The sequence below is a fragment of the Rattus norvegicus genome, chromosome 17, assembly GCF_036323735.1.
Source record: "Rattus norvegicus strain BN/NHsdMcwi chromosome 17, GRCr8, whole genome shotgun sequence".
In the NCBI taxonomy this organism is placed as follows: Eukaryota; Metazoa; Chordata; class Mammalia; order Rodentia; family Muridae; genus Rattus; species Rattus norvegicus.
Genome location: NC_086035.1, coordinates 6477427 through 6497457, shown reverse-complemented (window position 1 = coordinate 6497457; position 20031 = coordinate 6477427). Strand labels below are relative to the sequence as shown.

General features: G+C 47.6%; 2 protein-coding genes across 9 annotated transcripts in view; one reads left to right on the top strand and one right to left on the bottom strand.

Moving 5' to 3' along the window:
• Nucleotides 1-937: 937 nt before the first annotated feature.
• On the top strand, nucleotides 938-8061 carry Idnk (Idnk, gluconokinase). 7 transcript variants are annotated; one of them, NM_001037362.1, is made up of 5 exons: nucleotides 1344-1397; nucleotides 4002-4032; nucleotides 4233-4319; nucleotides 6739-6782; nucleotides 7193-8061. In NM_001037362.1, exons 1-5 carry the CDS (start codon nucleotides 1348-1350, stop codon nucleotides 7536-7538), a joined length of 558 nt encoding a protein of 185 aa, NP_001032439.1. In that variant the 5' UTR covers nucleotides 1344-1347; the 3' UTR covers nucleotides 7539-8061. The 7 variants fall into 7 exon arrangements, with proteins under 7 accessions (XP_063132754.1, XP_038951918.2, XP_006253625.1 ...); XM_039095989.2 differs by lacking the exon at nucleotides 1344-1397 and adding an exon at nucleotides 1407-1691; XM_006253563.5 differs by lacking the exon at nucleotides 4002-4032 and having other exon boundaries at nucleotides 1157-1397.
• Nucleotides 8062-14959: 6898 nt separating this feature from the next.
• The window catches only part of Ubqln1 (ubiquilin 1), a 44043-nt gene continuing 38971 nt past the window's right edge, over nucleotides 14960-20031 (bottom strand). Inside the window, exons 8-11 of one of the 2 annotated variants that reach the window (NM_053747.2) lie at nucleotides 19416-19499; nucleotides 18243-18358; nucleotides 17942-18107; nucleotides 16307-16819 (exon numbers count right to left, since the gene is read on the bottom strand). In NM_053747.2, the coding sequence (NP_446199.2) occupies nucleotides 16667-16819; nucleotides 17942-18107; nucleotides 18243-18358; nucleotides 19416-19499 (519 nt within the window). In that variant the 3' untranslated portion in view covers nucleotides 16307-16666. Of the gene's footprint in view, nucleotides 16820-17941; nucleotides 18108-18242; nucleotides 18359-19415; nucleotides 19500-20031 lie in introns of both variants that reach the window. The other variant, XM_006253551.5, reaches the window with a different exon arrangement.

Sequence of the window (20031 nt, the reverse complement as noted above, 5' to 3'; positions counted from 1 at the left end):
TCCAGGACAGCCAGGGCTACAGAGAGAAACTCTTACTTGAAACAACATCCTCTCTCTCTCTCTCTCTCTCTCTCTCTCTCTCTCTCACACACACACACACACACACACACACTCATACACAGAGGGAGGGAGAGAGAGAGAGAGAGAGAGAGAGAGCAATCGGTTCTCCATTGCATCCTCTTTAAAGATCAACAACGGGTTGAAGAGATGGCTGACTGCTTGTTCTTCTAGAGGACCCAGATTCAAGTCCCAGCACCCACGTGGCAGCTCACAACTGTTCTGTAACTCCAACTCCAGGGGATCCAACAGTTTCATGTATTCATGAAGGGAAGCACCAATGCACATAAAAAAAAAAAAAACTTTAAACATTATTTTAAAAACAAAACCAACAAAAAGCCCAGGGTCTTAGTATGTAGCCCAGGCTGGCCTAGATCTGAAGAGCTAGCTCTGCCTCCCTGAGTGCTGGGATTAAAGGTGTTACCGAGTTCACTGTTCAATGACCCACTTAGAAAAAGGCCACCTGCGCTCTTCTTTTTTCTGTTTTCTGAGTCCTGACCCTTGTGTGTACTAGGTAAATGCTCAACTATGAGCTACATGCTAGGCCTCAGTGTGTCCTCACGGTCCCTGTGTAGCCAAAGTCCACCCCAGGCTTAATGTACTAGGGAGGCAGAAGCAAGCAGATCTTTGTGAGTTTGAGGCCAGCTTGGTCTATGTAGTGAGTTCCAGGACAGGCAGAGGTAAAGCTGACTGAGAGAGAGAAAGAGGGGGAGGGGGGAGAGAAAGAGAGAGAGAGAGAGAGAGAGAGAGAGAGAGAGAGAGAGAGAGAGAGAGAGAAAATGTTTCAAAAAACAAAGCAAACAGAAACACACCTAAGAGTTAGATACTTGGATAAGCTTTTGCACACAGAGCGAAAGATGCTGGACCATGGCGTGAAGCTGCGGCTGGTGCATGCCTGCTCAGCTGAGGCCGCACTGGGGGAAAGCACCTTTCTACCCCTGAACATCAGTCAAGCTTGTCTCTTCCATTTTAACCCTTGAGCTTTTTCGGGTTAGAGAGAAGAAAGGGGAAGCAAGCTCTTTTTTGTTTGGTTGTTTTGTTGTTGTTGTTTGAAATGAGTCTCTCTCTCTCTTTTTTAAAGATTTGTTTATTTAACGCACATGCATACACTGTCGCCCTGATCAGACACACCAAAAGAGGGCACCACGATCTTCTGGAAACCCCAGCAGGAACCCTCTGGGGCTGCACCACCCAGCGGTCAGCGCAGGAGCGGAGGGGCGTGGTCTATGATGTCAGTGTTTGGGCGGGACCTGTCCCGGAAGCAGGTGCTGAGGACCGGGGAGCAGGGACATGGAGACACCCGGGGTGCTGCTGGTGATGGGAGTGAGCGGCTCTGGGAAGTAGGTCGTAGGGGCAGCGGGTGGGTGGAAGCTGGGAGGCTGTGGGGGGCCGGAGCCCTGGGGGCCACGCCATCGCCGCCCCTGCCGAGGACCCCCGCTCTCCTGCCCCCCTGGCAGCTCCCCAGAGTCACCACGGGTAAAACACAAGAGGTCCTGTAGACAGTGGCTAGCGACCCTTCTCATCCTTTAGTCTTATAAACCTGAGCCTGGTGGCATCTTGCAGAACAAGGTGGGAGGGTGCGAACCCCAAACCAAGAGGCAAACCTCGCCATGGGCAGATGGTCTCCCTCCTAGGTGAGTTTCTGGATTCTTCCAAATAGGTTTTGAAAAGTGAAGAGCAGCCTTGATCATGTTCCTGCTTAGGCTGGAATGCTCACATGCGAAGTGCTGCTAGAACTCTGCAAAATAAGCAGTTTCTTCTCAGTCCAGTGCTGGGAAGTTCAGAAGTAAGCAAGCGGTAGGCATTAGCTTTATAGACGCCTACCTGCGAGATTCTTTGAACTGAAGGTAAAGTGGGACAGAGCCCAGATCCATAGGTGTAACCCGGTGGTGGATTGTCGTGCAGAGGTTCAATCCCTGTACCACAGAATGAACAAACCCCAGAGGCGAAACTAGGAAGTCCGTCCATTGTGTTCACAGTCTCTTCCCAGAAACCCTTTCTCTTCCATCCAGAACCACACCTAGCCCATAGTAAGTGCTCTGGTTGTCTCTGTGGTAGAGACCGAAGGACAAGTCTGAGAGCATTACCTGTGTTTGTTTTCTGATGGAGTGACTGGACTGGGCTGGTTTGGAAACAGAGTTAGGGGCTGGGAACTCGACGGAGGCGCTGGAGGCGCTCGAAGAGAACTCAGTTGAGTGACAGGTACTGCAGGGTGAAAAACTTAGGGGAGCTCTGCAGGAGAGGTGGTGGAGGGTGCTGACGGCACGGGATCCATCTCTGCTCCTGCTGGTGTTTGTTTTCTATCTACGGAGTTTTTGCCTGCAGTTTGTCTGAGTGCCACATGGGGTGCAGTGCACAAGGTGGCCAGAAGAGGGCACCAGAGTCCGTGCAATGGGAGCTTCATACAGATGGTTGCAAGCTGCCTTGTGGGTTCTGGGAACCAAACCCAGAGTCCCCTGGAAAATCAGCCAGTATTCTAACTGCTGAGCCACCTCTCATTGTGTGCGTCTGGATAGCTAACAGGGCTCCGAGGTGTTTATGGGCCCCCGAAGTTTACACAGTGTTCTGGCATTTAAACTTTTTATTAAACCCCCTGCTTTGGATGTGTCAATCACACGTCAGGGAAGGCCCCATGCCGAGGCCAACACAAAACAAAATCAATAGTACTTAAAAAAAAAAAAAAAAAAAACAATTTCTTGAATCTTTGATAAAAGTACCATTTTCTTCATTCAGTGTTCTCTCTCCAAGTATTTATACAGGACAGAGTTTCTCTGTATAACAGAACCCTGGCTGTCCTGGACTCACATTGTAGACCAAGTTGGCCTCAAACTCAGAGACCCACTGCTTCTGCTTCCTAGTGCTGGGATTAAAGGTTTGCAGCCACGACCCCCAGCTGTTTTTGGGATTTTGAGTCAGCATTTCCGTGTGCCATCCAACTGGCCTAGAACCAACTGTCCCCTCTCCTGCCTCCACTTCTTTTTTTTTAAGTTATTTATTTTATGTATAGGAGTACACTATAGCTCTCTTCAGACACACCAGAAAAGGGCATCGGATCCCATTCCAGATGGTTGTGAGCCCCCATGTGGTTGCTGGGATTTGAACTCAGGACCTCTGGAAGAGCAGTCAGTGCTCTTAACCGCTGAGCCATCTCTCCAGCCCCCTGCCTCCACTTCTTATATCTACCACAAAGCTACAAAACACTGATTATTGAGGGGGGGGAACTTTTTTTGTTTTGTTTTGTTTTGTTTTTGTTTGTGTGAGGGAGTGAGAATTGTTTTTCTTCTCTTTTTTAAAAAAATTTATTTATTTTATGTATTATGAGTACACTGTGGCTGTCTTCAGACACACCAGAAGAGGTCATCAGATCCCATTACAGATGGTTGTGAGCCACCAAGTGGTTGCTGGGAATTGAACTCAGGACCTTTAGAAGAGCACTCTTAACCACTGAGCCATCTCTCCAGCCCTGGGAATTGTGTTTAAAGACAGTATCTACATAAAACAGCCCGTGTAGGCCAGAGATCTACTTACAGAGATCCTCCGGCCTTTGCCTCCAAGTGTTGGGATATCAGGTGTGTGCCACCACACCTGGCCACCCCTGGCTCAGAGTAGATCTGATACATTGCTTTCCTGCTAATACATCTTCACTGGTATTCTTTTTTTTTTTTTTTTTTCCGGGGCTGGGGACCGAACCCAGGGCCTTGCGCTTGCCAGGTAAGCGCTCTACCACTGAGCTAAATCCCCAACCCCTTCACTGGTATTCCTAAGGACGGTGAAGGCCGCCTCTAGACGCCATGGCTAAGGTCGTGTCTGCTTTAGAACCACAGAGGGGCCTGCATCTTAGTACCGTAAGTCATGACAGTTGTGCCTCTCTCAGAACAGCTCTCAGAACGGGTGGTACTCACCCGTGTTGGGCAGAAATAGCATCACCTGTATTCTCTCCACAGATCCACTGTGGGTGCGCTGCTGGCCAACAAGGTAATTCCCCTCGCCAACTGTGTTCTTGTCCACGGCTTCCTCCCTTTCCGTTTCTTCCTGGTGGTGATAAATCAAAGTTATCAGTGGGAGAGGGGCCACCTCAGAGCAGTGATATCTACACCTGCCCGACAGTAAGCTCCCGGTGACTGTCACAAGGGCCATCTTGCTGACGCTATATATCTTTCCTTTTGTTCCTAAAGCTGGGATGGAAATTCTATGATGCCGATGATTACCACTCTGAGGAGAATCGGATAAAGATGGGGAAAGGGGTACCACTGAATGACCAGGTAACACTGGCTATGAGAGCCTAACATCGCTGCAACACGCTTCCACATCAGTTAGCCTAGAACCTGAACTTCCTCCGTGAATTCAACTCCAGGAATGAACCACCTCTGCCCTCCCTGGATGCAGCCTGCCACAGCTCTTTGCAGATTTTAATCTGCAGAGGCTCCCTTGTGCTCATACAGGGGAAGTTAGCGCCTCCTGGTCCTTTCACCTCTCTCACACCACCAAGTTCTGGTGAATTCCAGCCCAAGACCACAGTGATGGTGCAAACTCCGATGTGGCCGCGTGTCTTAGTTACTTTTCTGTTGTTGTGCATGACCAAGCCTTAATTGGGCTTACGGTTTCAGAGGATTGGAATCCATGAGGGTGGAGCTTGGCATGGCAGCGGGGACAGCTGAGATTTTTACACACGGAACTGAGGCAGGAGGCAGAGAGCACTCTGGGAATGCACTGAAACCTCAAATCCTGCGCCCAAGGACACACCTCCTCCAAGAAGGCCACGCCTCTTAATCCTTCCCCAAAACTTTCATCGAAAGTTTCACCGAGTATTAAAGCATCCGAGCCTATGGGGGTCGTTCTCATTAAAACCACCACACCATGCCACAGTGTCTGAGGCTCTCCTGGGATGTAACTGATCTCAAGACCGTTCAGTATCGCTTTTAGAAATGTCAGGAACTCCTCCATCTCCATCGGTGCACTCAGCCTCTTAGTCCCTCCCACCTCCATCTCCATTGGAGCCACTCAGCCCTTAGTCCCGCCCACCTCTATCGGAGCCACTCAGCCTCTTGGTTCCTCCCACCTCCATCTCCCTTGGAGCCACCCAGCCCCTTGGTCCCTCGCTCGACCGTGTTCCTCCTCACAAGGCTTTTGTGTCCACTGTCCAGCTGATCTCTGGATTGTGTTTCCTCCTTCATGAGCGACCCATGTCCATCTTAATATCTCAGCTCCTAGGCCACTCCTTGGGCGAGCCTAGTCAGAGGCCGTACTTTCCCTGTTAAGTCGAAGGTCTTGATAATCCACCAAAAATAAGTGAATCTGAACTGTTTAGATGCTGTGATGGTTTGAATACACTTGACCCAGGCGGTGGCACTATTAGGAGGTATGGCTTTGTTGGAGTAGGTGTGTCATTGCGGGCGTGGTCTTTAAGACCCTCACTCTAGCTCCCTGGAAGCCAGTCTTCTCCTGTTTGCCTAGGTGTTGAACTCTTAGCTCCTCTTGCATCGTGCCTTCCTGGGCGTTGCTGTGCTCACTCCCGCCTTAATGGTTTAGAGAATCCACCTGAGAGGCTAAAGAGTGCTTAAGAGCTCTGACTGCTCTTGCAGAGTTCTGGGGTTCTGTCCCCAGCACCCACGTGGTGCTCACAGCTGCCTGGAACTGAGTTGCAAGCGATTCCCCAGTCTTCTTCTGGCCCCAGTGAGCACCGCAAGCATTCAGTGTGCTTAGAGAACACGCAGGCAAAACACTCACATAAAATAAAACAAAACTTAAAAAGGAAATAGCCAAGAAGTTAAAATTAAAAGGTTTAGCATAATAGATAGTATCGTCGTTTCTAATCTCCTTTCTTGCTTGAATGTGGCAGGAAACCTTGGCTAACCGGAGTCGTTTTTGGGAGACAAAATCAAATGGTGCATTAAGACATTAATTCAAGGCTGGGGTAGAACTCAGCTGCAGATCAAGTGCTTAGCTGTGGGTTCTGATCAGATGCATTGAAAGAATACGTCAGCCACAGTAAGAGGTGTGTGAGCATGAAAGTCAGGGAGGACGTCTGCACCAGTGGGAGGTTTGAAGGGAGTATAGAGTACTGCAGCTTAAGGGAATCTCTAGTATTCTGAAACGAGCCATCGACACCAGAACCAAGAAAATGTTTCTGTGGTGGTAGGCCTATGGCTCCCCGCTACCCCCAGCCTGTTCATGCCCAGTTCTCATAAGTAATGTGTTTATAAAAAGACAAACAGAAGGGGGGATATGTTCTATGGAGGTGTGGTGAGGTGTGGGCGCCTCTGCGGGCCCATGCTGAGACATCCCTTCCCCCTGAGGGACTAACCACACGATGGTATAGTATAGAATAGAGTTTATTCGGTGCATGGGAGGGGAGTTGAGAGGGTAGGAGGGCAGAGAAAGTCAGAGAGAGCGCAAGGAGTAGAGAAGGAGAGGCTGGCCATGAGTCGACTAGAGAGAAGGGAGAGGGGAATGGGAGGACAGAGCAGGGGCAAGAAGGCCCCTTTTATAGTGAGTCGGGATACCTGTCTGTTGCCAGGTAACTGTGGGGCGGAGCCTACCTGGCTGTTCCCAGGCAACTGTGGGGCGGAGCTTAGACAGAATGCTAACAATAACCACTAAGATCTCTTTGAAGTTGACTGTGATGCAGCCATCTCTGTACAAGCGGTGCTGGGAAAGCTACTGAGTCTGTTCTAATTTCAGGACAGGATTCCATGGCTTTGCAGCTTGCACGACATTTTACTAAGGTATGACGTCATACCTGCCCGCCATAACCCAGTAAATTAAAAATCACTTCTGAAACCGCAACTGGACGCGTCCATGGGGTGGAGACAAACACTTAGCGCTTGCACACACCAGGTACCCAGCCAACTTCTGTCCTCGGGACAGCTCTGAATGGGCCCATTTTACAGGTGAGGCACTGATGCCGGGGGCTGTAACCCTTGAGCCCAAGACTGTTCAGTTTACGGATGAAAGACCCTTAATTTAAGATTGCTTAGCGCCCACTGCTTAATCTCCATTTTCAAGTAACACTTTACACCGGCAGAGACAGGCTATTAACACCCATAATTGACAGCCTTTGCAATGGCTTCATTCTTCAGCCCTCATCCCTTTTTGGGGGGTGGGGGGTATGTGTTTTCTTATATTTTGAAAACAGAGATGTGGCTTCGGGACAGTCTGTCGTTCTAGCCTGTTCAGCTCTGAAGAAAATGTACAGGGACATCTTGAACCGAGGCGGAAGTGACGTGCCTCCGAGAAGTGATGAGTCAGCAAAGGAGGAGCCGCTGGCTGGCGGGAAGTTCCTGGTGGTCCACCTCTGCGGGTCGTTTGAGCTCATTTATGGACGCTTGCTCCAAAGGAGAGGACATTTCATGCCACCCGAGTTACTGCAGTCCCAGTTCAGTATTCTGGAGCCCCCATCAGCTCCCGAAAACTTCATCCATATCAGTGTGGACAAAGGTCTCCCAGAGATCGCGGCTGCAGTTCTGGAAGCCCTCAAGTGAAGTATTCGCTTCACGCCTGTGGGGTCCAGCGCGCTCTGCCTCCAAGTCCCACTGTATATTCTGAATTCATTGTTTTAGAGACAGGGTTTCTCTGTGTAGACCAGGCTGGTCCGGAACTCAGAGATCTGCCTGCCTCTGCCACTCTGGAGGGCTGGAATTAAAGGCGAGGACCACCATGGTCAGGCTGTATTCTGAATTCTTAATTGGGAACAAACCGCAGCGCGTGGAGGTGTGGCGGTGGAGACGGTTGTTTGACTGTATTAGGAGTCCGCGGTGTGCTTGGAAAGACAAGGGGGAGGATGTTAAATGTTAAAAAACTGGGGCTGGAGAGATGGCTCGGCAGTTATGAGCACTGACTGCTCTTCTAGAGGTCCTGAGTTCAATTCCCAGCAACCACATGGTGGCTCACAACCATCTGTAATGGGATCCAATGTCCTCTTCTGGTGTGTCTGAAGACAGCTGCGGTGTACTCCCATAAATAAATGAGTAAAAATAAATAAATCTTTTTTTAAAAAGTTAAAAACTGACGTTTAAATCCATGTACCATGCAACCAGATGGCCAGAGAAAATCCTGTAATCAATGCTAGAAATTACTACCTTTCAAAAGAACAATGGCTTGTGCTTGTATCTGTAATAATGAGTGAAATTTGCGATCCTGGAAACTGGTTTCAGTAACAGAAACCCCGACAGAACAGAGCCGCCCACTGCATGCCATACTGCCGACTGCAGCGTCAACTGCTTTTTAAATATTTTAGGTTAGCATACTAAATCATAGGCTTTGTCTTCTGTCATTTACTCTCTATAATGTCATTTATTCGTTGTCACTATTATTAGTGGGTTATTATTAGACGGGTTGGCCTCAAACTCAGACATTTGCTTCCTTCTGCCTCTCCAGTGCTGGATGAAAGGCTCGCCCCACCATAAACGACTTTGTTTTCACACGTCCGTCTTTATACTTTATTCTAATGCATCCCCCTCTCACCGCCCTCCCCCATCCTCCTGCTCCTCTCTGGTTGGTTCCCTTCCTCCCCCTTCCCCTCCATATAGGTTTAGGACCTGCTCGGGAGAGAATTGGGTCTTTTTACAACTACACAAAGTTTCACTGTGTATACACACATTTTCTTTAACTGTCACGGACATCTCAGCTTGCTAATGGAGGCAAAGGGCTTTTGGTTGAGTCACTTCATGGAAAGACCTGTGAAGAGTTTTCTCCTTTTTTTAAAATCACCTTTGTGTTGGATTTTGGAGACAGTGTCTCTGTAGACCCTGCTCTCCTGGACCTGTTATATAGACAGACTCCAAACACAGAGTAAGTAGCAAGACTGAAGGTAATGGACTTGCACTGAAGGACCGGATCTGAGCCCAGGCCTTACTGCTCCATGCTTCTTGTCTGTGGGTGCAGTGTGACCAGTCACCACTTGTGCCAGCTACTCTGAGTCCTTGCCACAGTAGACTGTGTCCTGTCAATTCTTTTTATTTTATTTTTTAAAGAACATTTATTTATTTAATGTATTTATCTTATGTATAGGAGTACACCGTTGCTGTCCTCAGACTCACCAGAAGAGGGCATCAGATCTCATTACAGATGGTTGTGAGCCACCATGTGGTTGCTGGGCTTTGAACTCAGGACCTCTGGAAGAGCAGTCGGTGCTCTTAAACGCTGAGCCATCTCTCCAACCCGTCCTGTCAATTCTTTTCTTTTCTTTCCTTTTCTTTTCGGAGCTGGGGACTGAACCCAGGGCCTTGAGCTTGCTAGGCAAACGCTCTACCACTGAGCAAAATCCCGAACCACCCCCATCCTATCAATTCTTTTTTTTTTTTTTAAAGAATTTTTTTTATTTAAGTACACTGTAGCTGTCTTCAGACACACCAGAAGAGGGCATCAGATCCCATTACAGATGGTTGTGAGCCACCATGTGGTTGCTGGGAATTGAACTCAGGACCTAAGGAAGAGCAGTCAGTGCTCTTAACCGCTGAGCCATCTCTCCCCCCCCCCCCGTCCTGTCAATTCTTAAAGCCACAATAAGATCGCTCACTCTTCCTCCAGCCGCTGTTTGCCGAGTGCTTGGTCACAGCGGGAAGGAAAGAGAGCATTCATCCCCTGAAACGTGAAGCCTTTGCATTCCAGACACAGCTAGGTCTCTGGGAGTTCAAGGCTAACCTGGCCTACACACTGAGTTCCAGGCAAGCCCAGAACTACATAGTATGACCTCGTCTTGTAAGGCTCGAAGTGAGTCTTGACTACTGGGGGAACCCCCAAGTGAGACACGAGAACAGGGTTCGATGCAAACACAAGAGGTTTATTTTTCCAGAGTGTCAGGGCCAACCCTCAATCAGCCCCTCGTGGCGAGCGGCTAGAAGGCAACCTGAAATGGCTATACTTTTTAGGAGTACGGGTTACATCAGCAAGTTACAGTTTAAACTTATTGGCTAAGCATATTGACCTTTGACTCTATTGGCTAGCAAGCATATGACACGCATTCGAACTCTTTCTGGAACCAGAGGGTCAGGTGACTACCAGTCAGGACATTCTGCGGTTTTTCAAGAATGTCCCTGCTCCTCCTGAGGACTGTGGGTGGAGAATGGAACTTGGCCTAGCCTTGACCCGAGGCGGTGGGTGTAAGGCTGGGGAAAATCCCTAGGGTCCTTTAACTGGAGCCTTAACGAAGGAGTCCAGATCTGCTGAAAGATAAGAGTTCCTGGTAGACTGTTTCCTCACTCCACTCCCTACTCGTGTGTCCCGGATTAGACTTGGACCGGCCCAGCCCAGATGTGCCACAGCAGAAAATGGAAAGTAAGAGAAAGGCAGTGTTTTCCAACCTCTAATGCACCTTAGAATGGGATGTCTCAGGGCAAGAGACATAGCTCAGTGTACTGGCATGTGCAGGGCCCCAAGTCTGACCCCAGCACTGCAAACACCACCAGATGCTTTCCCAGCCAGTGTACTGAACCATCTTGACCAGGGCGTTCTGGTACCTGACCTGAGCCTTGGACCTGGGCAGAGCAGCCTGATCCAGAAACCTGTTTGGACTTGTAGTTTGTATGTACCAACCCCGGAAGAAAGCATCAGAGAGACTTCATTGTGGTGAAAGTCCAGAGCTAGTGGGGTTGTAACCAAGCAAACTGGGCTTAGATAGGCTGGGCTCGCTGAGACGGAAAAGGATACTCTGTTTAATGTGGAGAGCTCTTGGGGCCATCTTCGAGGAATTTGGCAGGAATTTGACACTGGGCTAGGACAAGGAAGTAGGCTCAAGATGAATCCATCCGAGGGATGTGTTGTAGTCCTTGTATCTTGGTCATCCTGAAAAAACCCTAGACACAGGGACCATGGGACTTCGTTTATTGCCTTGATTGTTCCTTGACTACTTCGTCTTTGACCTAGAACTGACCCTATTCTTTGCATGTACCTAGAATGGTACAAAAGCAGACTGGAAAAAAAATAAACCAGCCTCAGCCTCAGCACTGGCTGGAGCCATGTTATAGAGTGGTCTAATTGTCTCTTCTTTCTTCAATCCTCACTCCCTCCCTTGAGACCCTGCTGACTGAGCTGACTTGATCAGTTTAATGCCATTTTAATGAGGCCTTGGGCCACTCGGCTTTCAACGAGGCTGAAAGTCTGTAGTCCAAGGAGAGAAAGCACACAGGGAATCGGGCAGAGGTGACAGAACAGGAAGGCTATGGAGGGCAGAGAAGGAAATGGCCTGTAGTACCAACATGGGCTTTTTGGGCTGGGGGTTGTCCCACTGACAACCACACTTCCTGTAGGCTTTAAATCTAGTGTGGGGTGGCTCCGCCTGTGTGGGAGGCAGGTTTTGAGGATGCAATGGCCCATATCTCAAGAGAGCTATACAGTTTACCACCATATTGAAAAGGGTCTATTGTTTGAGACCCAGCCAACGTAGGAACCATAAAACAAGCAACAATCAATATCAGGGATCCAGGGGACGCCCTGCCATTGCGTTGCCATGGAGACAGCCACAGAGGCACAGAAACAGGAGAGGGGGTTGCAGTGGGGGGAGAGCAGATGTAGACCCAGCAAGAGGTTGGAACACACTGGAGAAGCCTGGTCTGAAGAATGCAGAGCTCTAGTCACCACCCTCTGTTAGCTTGCACGTTGCCATGGGAACAGAAAGCTCTGAGCACAGGTCTGGGATGGCTCCTCCCCTCTAACAGAAGTGCCAGCAGCAGGAAGAGTGTAAGGTCCCCCGTCTCTCTCCCTGCATGCAGAACTCCTGCTGGCCCCAGTCCCTGACACATCAGTTAGGACATTTACTACCTCTGGGTGCACAGAGGGTGGAGGGGATGCTCTGGAGAGAAAGCAAGCGAGCAGGTTACAGGCTGCAATTCCACGGAAGCCAGCGGCAGCAGGTCCTGATGCAGGAAAGTTCTAATCACTGACCTTGTAACTCAGCAGTGATCAGCAGGCCACACATGGAGTGACTCCCACACAGGGCAGGCAGGCTCCAGGGCTAGAGGTCCTGAAAGACGCTGCCACATTTCAAGCGCATGTGCGCGCGCGCACACACACACACACACACACACACACACACACACACACACACACACACACACACACGTAGACACATACGAGCAGACCTATGCACACATATACACACATGTGCGCACACATACACACATGTACATACACACCCACACACAAGCACACACACTCAACATTTTACCTTTTTATTATATTTTACTATTACATACTTTTATAAATTTTTATTTTGTCTTGGTTCTTAACACTCCAAGTGCTGGACTCAATGACATTAAAGCGGTTGAATTTGCTACGTAAAGAACTGGAAAGCTGGGCTGGAGAGATGGCTCAGCGGTTAAGAGCACTGACTGCTTTTCCAGAGGTCCTGAGTTCAGTTCCCATCAACCACATGGTAGCTCAGAAAACCATCTGTAATGGGATCTGTTCTGGTGTGTCTGAAGAGCAACAGTATACTAGAACACATAAAATAAAATAAAATAAAATAAAATAAAATAAAATAAAATAAAATAAAACAAAATAAAATAAAATAGGCTGAAAAGTGGAAGTCGTGGAAGTGCACATCTTTAATCCCAGTGCTCAGAGGCAGAGGCAGGCAGGTCTCTGAGTCCAATTACAGAATGAGTTCCAGGTCAGTCAGAGCTACATAATAAGCTCTTGTCGGAACAAAACAACAACAACAAAAGACAAAAGAGAGGTGGAGGCGGGAGGGATCGATGGCTCTGAAATGAGAGTGCCAAGTGCTCTCACACGGGTTCCAATGGCTTTAGAGCAAGAATAGAAGGGACTACTGGGACAACTGATGCTGGAGCTAAGAAATTAGCAGTGATTAAGAAGAGACCAGCATCACTGAGGTGAAATCTTCCTGGGAAGTGTTTTCTGAGTGCACAAAAAAGCTGTGTTCCAGAGATAGTCAAATGCTGCAGCTGGATTTGGTAATGTGTAAGAGTCGCCCAAGTTGTACTGGCTTTGAAGGCATGAAGGGATCTTGGAGAGCAGCTGAGGCTTGGCACTGTGAGAGGCCATGGAAGGTGAAGGTGCAGCCTCAGTTGCAGTTGATGGACCAGGACTGAAGGGGTCATGCAAAGAAGTTGAGACTTGGCACCATGATGAGAGCCTATGGGAGCCTATGGGTGAAGCCTAGTTGCAGCGGAAGATCCCAATATATCTGAGATGCCAGTACCAAGGGATGATCACCAAGACCAGCAGCAGTGGAGTTGAGACAGAGATGCAGAGTTTTCACGACTGGCTTCCTATTTTGTTTTGGGGATTACAGTTAGGTGATTGGATGGATCTCAGAAGAGACTCTGCACTTTAGACTTCTAACATTGTTGAGATGCTATAGACTGTGGGGACTTTTAAAGTTGGACTGAGTGTATTTTTTATTATGCTGTGGCTAGTTATGCCCCCCACCCCAGGCTCATGTGTTTGAACACGCCTATGGGGGCCAGGAAGTGGGAATGTAGTGGTTTACATATGCTTGGTCCAGGGAGTGGCACTATTAGGAGGTGTAGCCTTATTGGAGTAGGTGTGTCACTGGGCTTTGAGAGATCCTCCTCTTAGCTGCCTGAAGACAATCTTCTCTTAGCTGCCTTCAGAACATGAGGTGGAACTCTCAGCAACTCCTGCCCCACGCCTGCCTGGATGCTGCCATGCTCCCACCTTGCTGATAATGGACTAAACCTCTGAACCTGTAAAGCCAGCCCCAGTGAAATGTCCTTATAAGACTTGCCTTGGTCATGGTGTCTGCTCACAGCAGTGAACCCCTGACTGAGACAAAGATGCTTTCAACACAGTGAGATTCCTTCTGGCCATAATGAACACGCCCACGTATATACTTACCTAACTTTGAAATTCAAGAGTAGGGTAAGTTCCTGGCACACAGTTATAACCCAGACTGCAGATAAACTATGCTCTTGGAAATGTTTCTGTTCTCTGTAATGTACTCTATGGCCTTGTCATATTGCCTTACAACTTCGGTCTATTTCTACAGGCTGTCTTTAATTAAATGTAGCTGCTTTCCCATAGTAAAAAAGAAATACTTTTGTGAGTTCAAGGCCAGTTAGGGATATGTGGTAAGGCCCTGCCTAATTAGTAATCCCTTTCATTACTCTTTAAGCCAAACTTGAAATCCAAGATGTAAGTATTTTCCCCCTTTCCTCTCCTGATACCTAGGATCTCACTGTTTATCCACACTGGTCTCACGCTTTGGATCCCCACTAGACATAGGCACACACTACCCCTGGCTTGAAATTGGGAAGACCGTTTCTATCTGGTAACTTTTGTTAGAGTTTATATTTTACCCTTCCATTCTTTTCTTTGTGTGTTCTGTTCTGGAGGACGCAGTGTAAGAACAACACATGCCTGCACACAACGCCTTTTTTGCCCTTCTAAGAATCCCAGCCACAGACAGGCACTGCGATTCTCACATGGGGGTTATTCCCAAATAAACCTACTGTGAACTGAGGATATCAAGCCAGAGTACACCTAGTAGACCCAATTAATCTAGTAGACAGCTCACTCTAGCAACCGTGTACTTGCAGGACAGAGGACTCCCATCTGTTATCTCAATACCTAGGATCAGTGCAGACTCCTGGCCAGGCTGGGACACGGAATGGATTTCGGAGTAGCCACAGCTACAGAGTCAGACTGTGTGCAATACAAACCAACCCCCATAGCTCACAAAAGAATTTGTTATCATTGTTTTTCAAGATAGTGTTTCTCCGTGTAGCCTGGCTATCCTCTAATTCAGAGATCTGCCTGCCCCTGCCTCCTGAGGGCTGGGATTGAAGGAGTGTACCACCATTCCCAGCTCCCTGACAAAAGAAATCTCTAACGTTTCTGGGGTAAACCAAATAGGTTTTACATTAAGACATACTGAGAGAAAACAAGACACTTTTCTACAAAAGAGGCAGACGACCAAGTGTAAAAGCTGGAGGTTTATTGTTATTTGGTGATTAATAAATCAAACTGCTTTTGACACTGCCCCACCAGTATATTACCATTCACCCGTACAAAGTCTTTCAACCAGACAGACTGAGGCGTGAGGCAGAGAGCAGACATGTGCACACTGTGCCGACCTCCTCAGTCACGCCTCCACCCCGACCTTTATCCATGTTTTCTTCCTGGAGAAAGTGTCAGAAAAGTGTACAGCCTGGGGCCAACCTGCCTCTCAACCTTTTAGTATCAAGCGACTTACAGAAGTTACAGAATTCACCTTCTATTTCCCTTGATTTTACTTGTCTGAACTCATTCTAGATTATTTAACATTATAATTTCGGGCAACCATACAAGAGAGAACACAGTGACCTAAGAGAATACTGAACCAGAGTCAGTCACATACATCACTGACCCTAACGTTGTATTTTAACTGGTCCCAAAGGAATGTATCACCCCAAGAGTGTGAGAGTCAGGCAAGCAGAACGTCTCTGGGGAAGGAAGAAAGGGGCTATAGAACAGCCAAACTTACTGAAAATTGTTAAAACGGCTCTTTTCCACCCGACCGACACTACCGTATGCATAGAATCTTCACAGAATCAGAGTTGCCGGTATTACCTAGTTCAGGCTGGCCCAATCCAGCACAGATTCTGTCTCAACCCTCCCCCACCCCCTTCCGAGGCTCCGAACAGCAAGACATTAAACTACTTCTTTATAGAACTAGCCAAACACTGAGAGACGAGTGGCTCACTAATCATTTAAGATCCAGGTATTGCCTATGGATGAGAAAGCTGGTAAACCCAAGAGAGCTCTACCGTTATACGCCAACCAACCGGAAGCATAAGCACCTCCAGTGAAAGCGACGTCTCAATACCCCAGTGCTGCTTAGACCCTGCGGGGAGCAGGAAGCCCCAGCAAACCCAGCAGAGAGTGTGGTACAGACAGAGTGTGGCACGTGCTCCTTCAGTCGGCACAAATAAAGGTAATTTACAGCCATTATAGAATGTTGAGATGTCCTTACATTATGTTGCCTGTACAATTAAATGTCCCTAAAGAGATAACCAGAATTAGTTTTTCTTTATTTTCCACACTGACTAAATGGCACTTCTGCTGAGAGATGTTTATCAAAGGTGCTGCAAGATTCTACACACTTAGGAATCCTTATCGTACTTTTTCGGTTACAGAAATTTTGCTTAGATGCCTAGAAATGTGCAGTAATTGGTTCTGTATACAAATAGAGAAAACTGTCAGCAGTAGAAACCTTACGGCAGCGTTTGCAAAGCGCATGCCAAAGTCACATCAGCAATGTTGTACCAGAAACCATGGAGCGCAAATGATCTGCTTTTTAATGCCTTTATTCTACATAAATTACTACCAGAGGGCTATGTTTAAAAAGCAAGTTAGTTGGACAGATGCAGGACAAAAATGTGTTCACCCAATTAGAAAAGGTGATGTTTAAAAGATTACAACAAATGCCAAGTGTTTGACGCATGCAGCGGCCTTAACCAGAGACATCGATTCCCACTGTTCCAAAGACACAGAAACCCGCACATCTTACTGCACTCCACCTCCAGAGACTTCCTATTGGTTTCCTTTACAACAGCACAGAATCCCAATGAAATAAAGCAGGTTATTTTAAAGATTTAAGAGCCGTTATCAAAAATAAATTACATTTTTTCAGGATACAGAAATGCTGCTATGACGGCTGGGAACCCAGCAACCTTTCAATGGCCGCATTGATGTCGCCCCCTGTTGCTATCAGTGCTTGTAAGTTTGCTTCACGGTTCAAGAATCCCATTGCACTGAGCTGTTCCAGTTGCTGTTGAAATCTGACTTCTGGACTCTGCAGCTGTTGAAAAGAACAATGAAGCACAATCTAAGGAAAGCCGGTCTATGCTATACCAAGTCACCTTTTAAAAACATCAACTGTATTCTAGACAATGTATGCTGGTCTGCTGAGCGCTCTTTAAATTGCTACGTCTGCCTTGAGATCCTGCCACCGTCCTGGGTTATTTATTAAACAGGACAGACTTATTCATCTGAAGTCCACAAGACCACCTGCAATCATTCAAAAACTAATTTCCAGGCATTAGTCTATAATTTATCCCTACATTTATATTGCAGTTACTTCAAATGAGCAAAATACGACTTAAAATAATTTGTAACTATCCGTCATATTTAAAAGCTCATTAGCACTTTATTTTAGAATAGTTTATTCCTAAACTATGACCAACAGATCATATAACTCTGCCTTTACGAAAGCCTTACAGGTTGCAATGAGTACACGAGGGCTTTGGATCTGATTCCCTGAAGCCTCTCTCTCCCCTCCCACGAAAGGTAAACAAGCCTGGTAAATTTCATTACCTCCAAGCCTTGTGAACCAGCAGAAAGAAGCCTTCTTTAGAGTCCATGCCCCGACAGTTAAGAATTAGTCACTTTCTCTCGTATCAATACTAAGCGTACTTCAATTTCAACTATGGTATCACTACCTGACAGCATGCCTGCTGCCCACAGAGGCCAGATGAGCCAACTGTAACTGCAGTCACACATGGCTGTGAGCTGCCACACCCATGCTCGGAAGCCTGGTCAGCCTCCTCTCCAGGCTCCTTCCTTTAACGGTAAGTTCTTAGTAAAGACAATAAATGTTTACAGGGGCAACAATATCACTAAGGGGTCCACCACATACAGGAAGTGCGGAGGAGCAGTAGACAGTAGACAGGCTCCAATAGGAAGCCTAGAACCAGCTGTTCTGAAACATTGACAATGTTTTTAGATTCCCTTTGGTAAACTCTTATAAAACTTGATACAGCAACAAAGTTAACAGCTTCTGTGACGGCTGCTTTGGTTTTAGATTTGTTATCCTTGAGTAGCACTTTCATTGCTCTGAACAGGAAATGGCTACCGCTTTCTTTTTGCTGGTTTTTGAAAATTGGAAAAAGAGAGCAAAGTTCGCAGAGAAAAGCATTATCACCTGAGGGTTCACCCCGGCGAGGGCCTGCAGCATTTGCTGGATAAACTGCTGGTGGCCTGGCTCAGCAGCGCCCCCTTGGGGGTTCGTATCCTCACCAGGTGCAGTGCTAGGTGCAGTGGTTCCTGCAGGGCCTCCAGAATTGCCCGCTGCCAAGCCAGGAGTAAACCTAGGGGAGCACAGGCAGCACCATCAGGCTACATTCAACACGATCTTGGCGAGGTTGTTTTCCTAAAAACAACTCAATAACCAAAATAAAAGGCAGAATGATATTAAATCTGGAGTTCCAGAGAAATGAGCCTACCCTGGGATGAGGCCGGGAGCTTCTGTGGCCAACGTCTGCAAGCCCTGCTGGATTTGCAGCAGCGCCTGCATGGCTCTAGGGTTCGACATGGCTGACAGTGTGTCGGGGTTCTGCATCTGAGGAGGAAGGAAACCTGGTGGTTACCAGAGAACTAAAAGCACGGCAGGTACATATTTCCAACTCTGCAACATTTTTGAAGAAAATCTAAAATCTTACACCCAGACACCTTATTTTTTCCCCAAAATGAACATAAACCCTCCTCTTTGACAGCAAAGTCCAACACAAGCTATTACTTGACTCACTCGCAAGCCTACCAAGCCGTTTCTAGAGCGAAGACAAGGAGCAGTTCCAGAAGCCACATCCCCTTTTTCCAACAGAAGAAACAATTTTCTACGCAATTCCAAATGCACAATTTATTAGATGGTGGTAACCTGGTGACCAGGCCTTGTCTACTGCTAATCTAACAACTTTCCCAGTGACCATCTTGGAATCACCGTGGCAAACCTGAAGTAAGTGCAGCGCCCCTAGTTTAGCTTCTTGGCTTTCAAATCCCCATGCCTGACACAAAGGAAGGAGCTTCTACCACTGCAGCAGAGCAAGGACAGTCACTAACTGTGGGTAACGACTTGCTGCCTAACAATGATTTCAAATCAGGTAAGAACCCCGACAACTACCAGTTTCAAAAACACCAACACCACTTTTATGTTTCTAAATAGCATTGTGACAATCTTGGGGAGTGTTTTTAAAAAAAAAAAAAAAAAAAACCTTACAAGGTGACAACACTGACAGTCTTAATCTCACTAATTCAGATTTTAAGGAAATGAGATCTACTCCCAGAGAACAAGCATTCTACTAATTTGGAAGAAAATGAGACATTACAACAAAAGCAACCCGAGGGAAGCACTTTCTTATGGCTGGAAACCACACAGTGCACATGAAGAAGCTCTTCAAGGTTAGCACAGTGAAAGGAAATGGCCTACGATGTTAACAATCCTCAGGAGCAAAAGCAGCGCAGTTCTCTCCTCAGAGGAGGGGTGACATGGCCGAGGAGGTCAGGCTCAGTGTCTACAGGGGTGGGTCACACGCTCCTGTGCACTGTGCTCTCAGCAGGTCTCAGGACGCTCCCAGCACCCCCTCCGCAGACGGCAGACAGCAGCGTCTTGTCTTACTCACTTGTTGGAGGAAGGTTGGGAGCTGTTGTCTCATTTGCTCTTGAAGCTGAGGGTTCCCAGCAAATAGGGGGTTATTCAGCATCATCTACGGGCAAGTATTCAGACAGTTTACTGGAGACATCCGGACAAGCCAGGCACCTGCTTACACTCTGCCTGCCTCCAAGTGCCTAACCGGCACTTAAGAGGGAGGGAGAACAGAAATCAAAACGGGCAGGGAAGTGCTGTCCACAAGGAGCTCAGGGGAGGGGAAAGAAAGGAGGGAGGGAGGAAGGAAGGGAGGAAAGGAGGAAGGAAGAAAAGGAAGGAAGGAAGGTGGGCATCTTCTCTTGAACAAGAATGGTAGGTGACGGATGACAGGCAGTGCCCTAAAAAATAAAAGCAAGTGTTTTGTCTCCTCTTCCTTGAACAAAGGTGAATTCCTGCCTTTGAAAGAAAGAAAGAAAGGACAAAAGGAAAAGAACCAACTGTGGGAGTGCCAGGCTCTCGGTCAGGAAGATAGGCTTCCTGCTACACTACAGAGAAGAGAGAATCACTGTGTAACAGCTTAAACATGGCTTGCTTAGAGGCCTCAACACACACAGCAAGCACTGAGAACACCCAGGTCCGGGATCACTCCA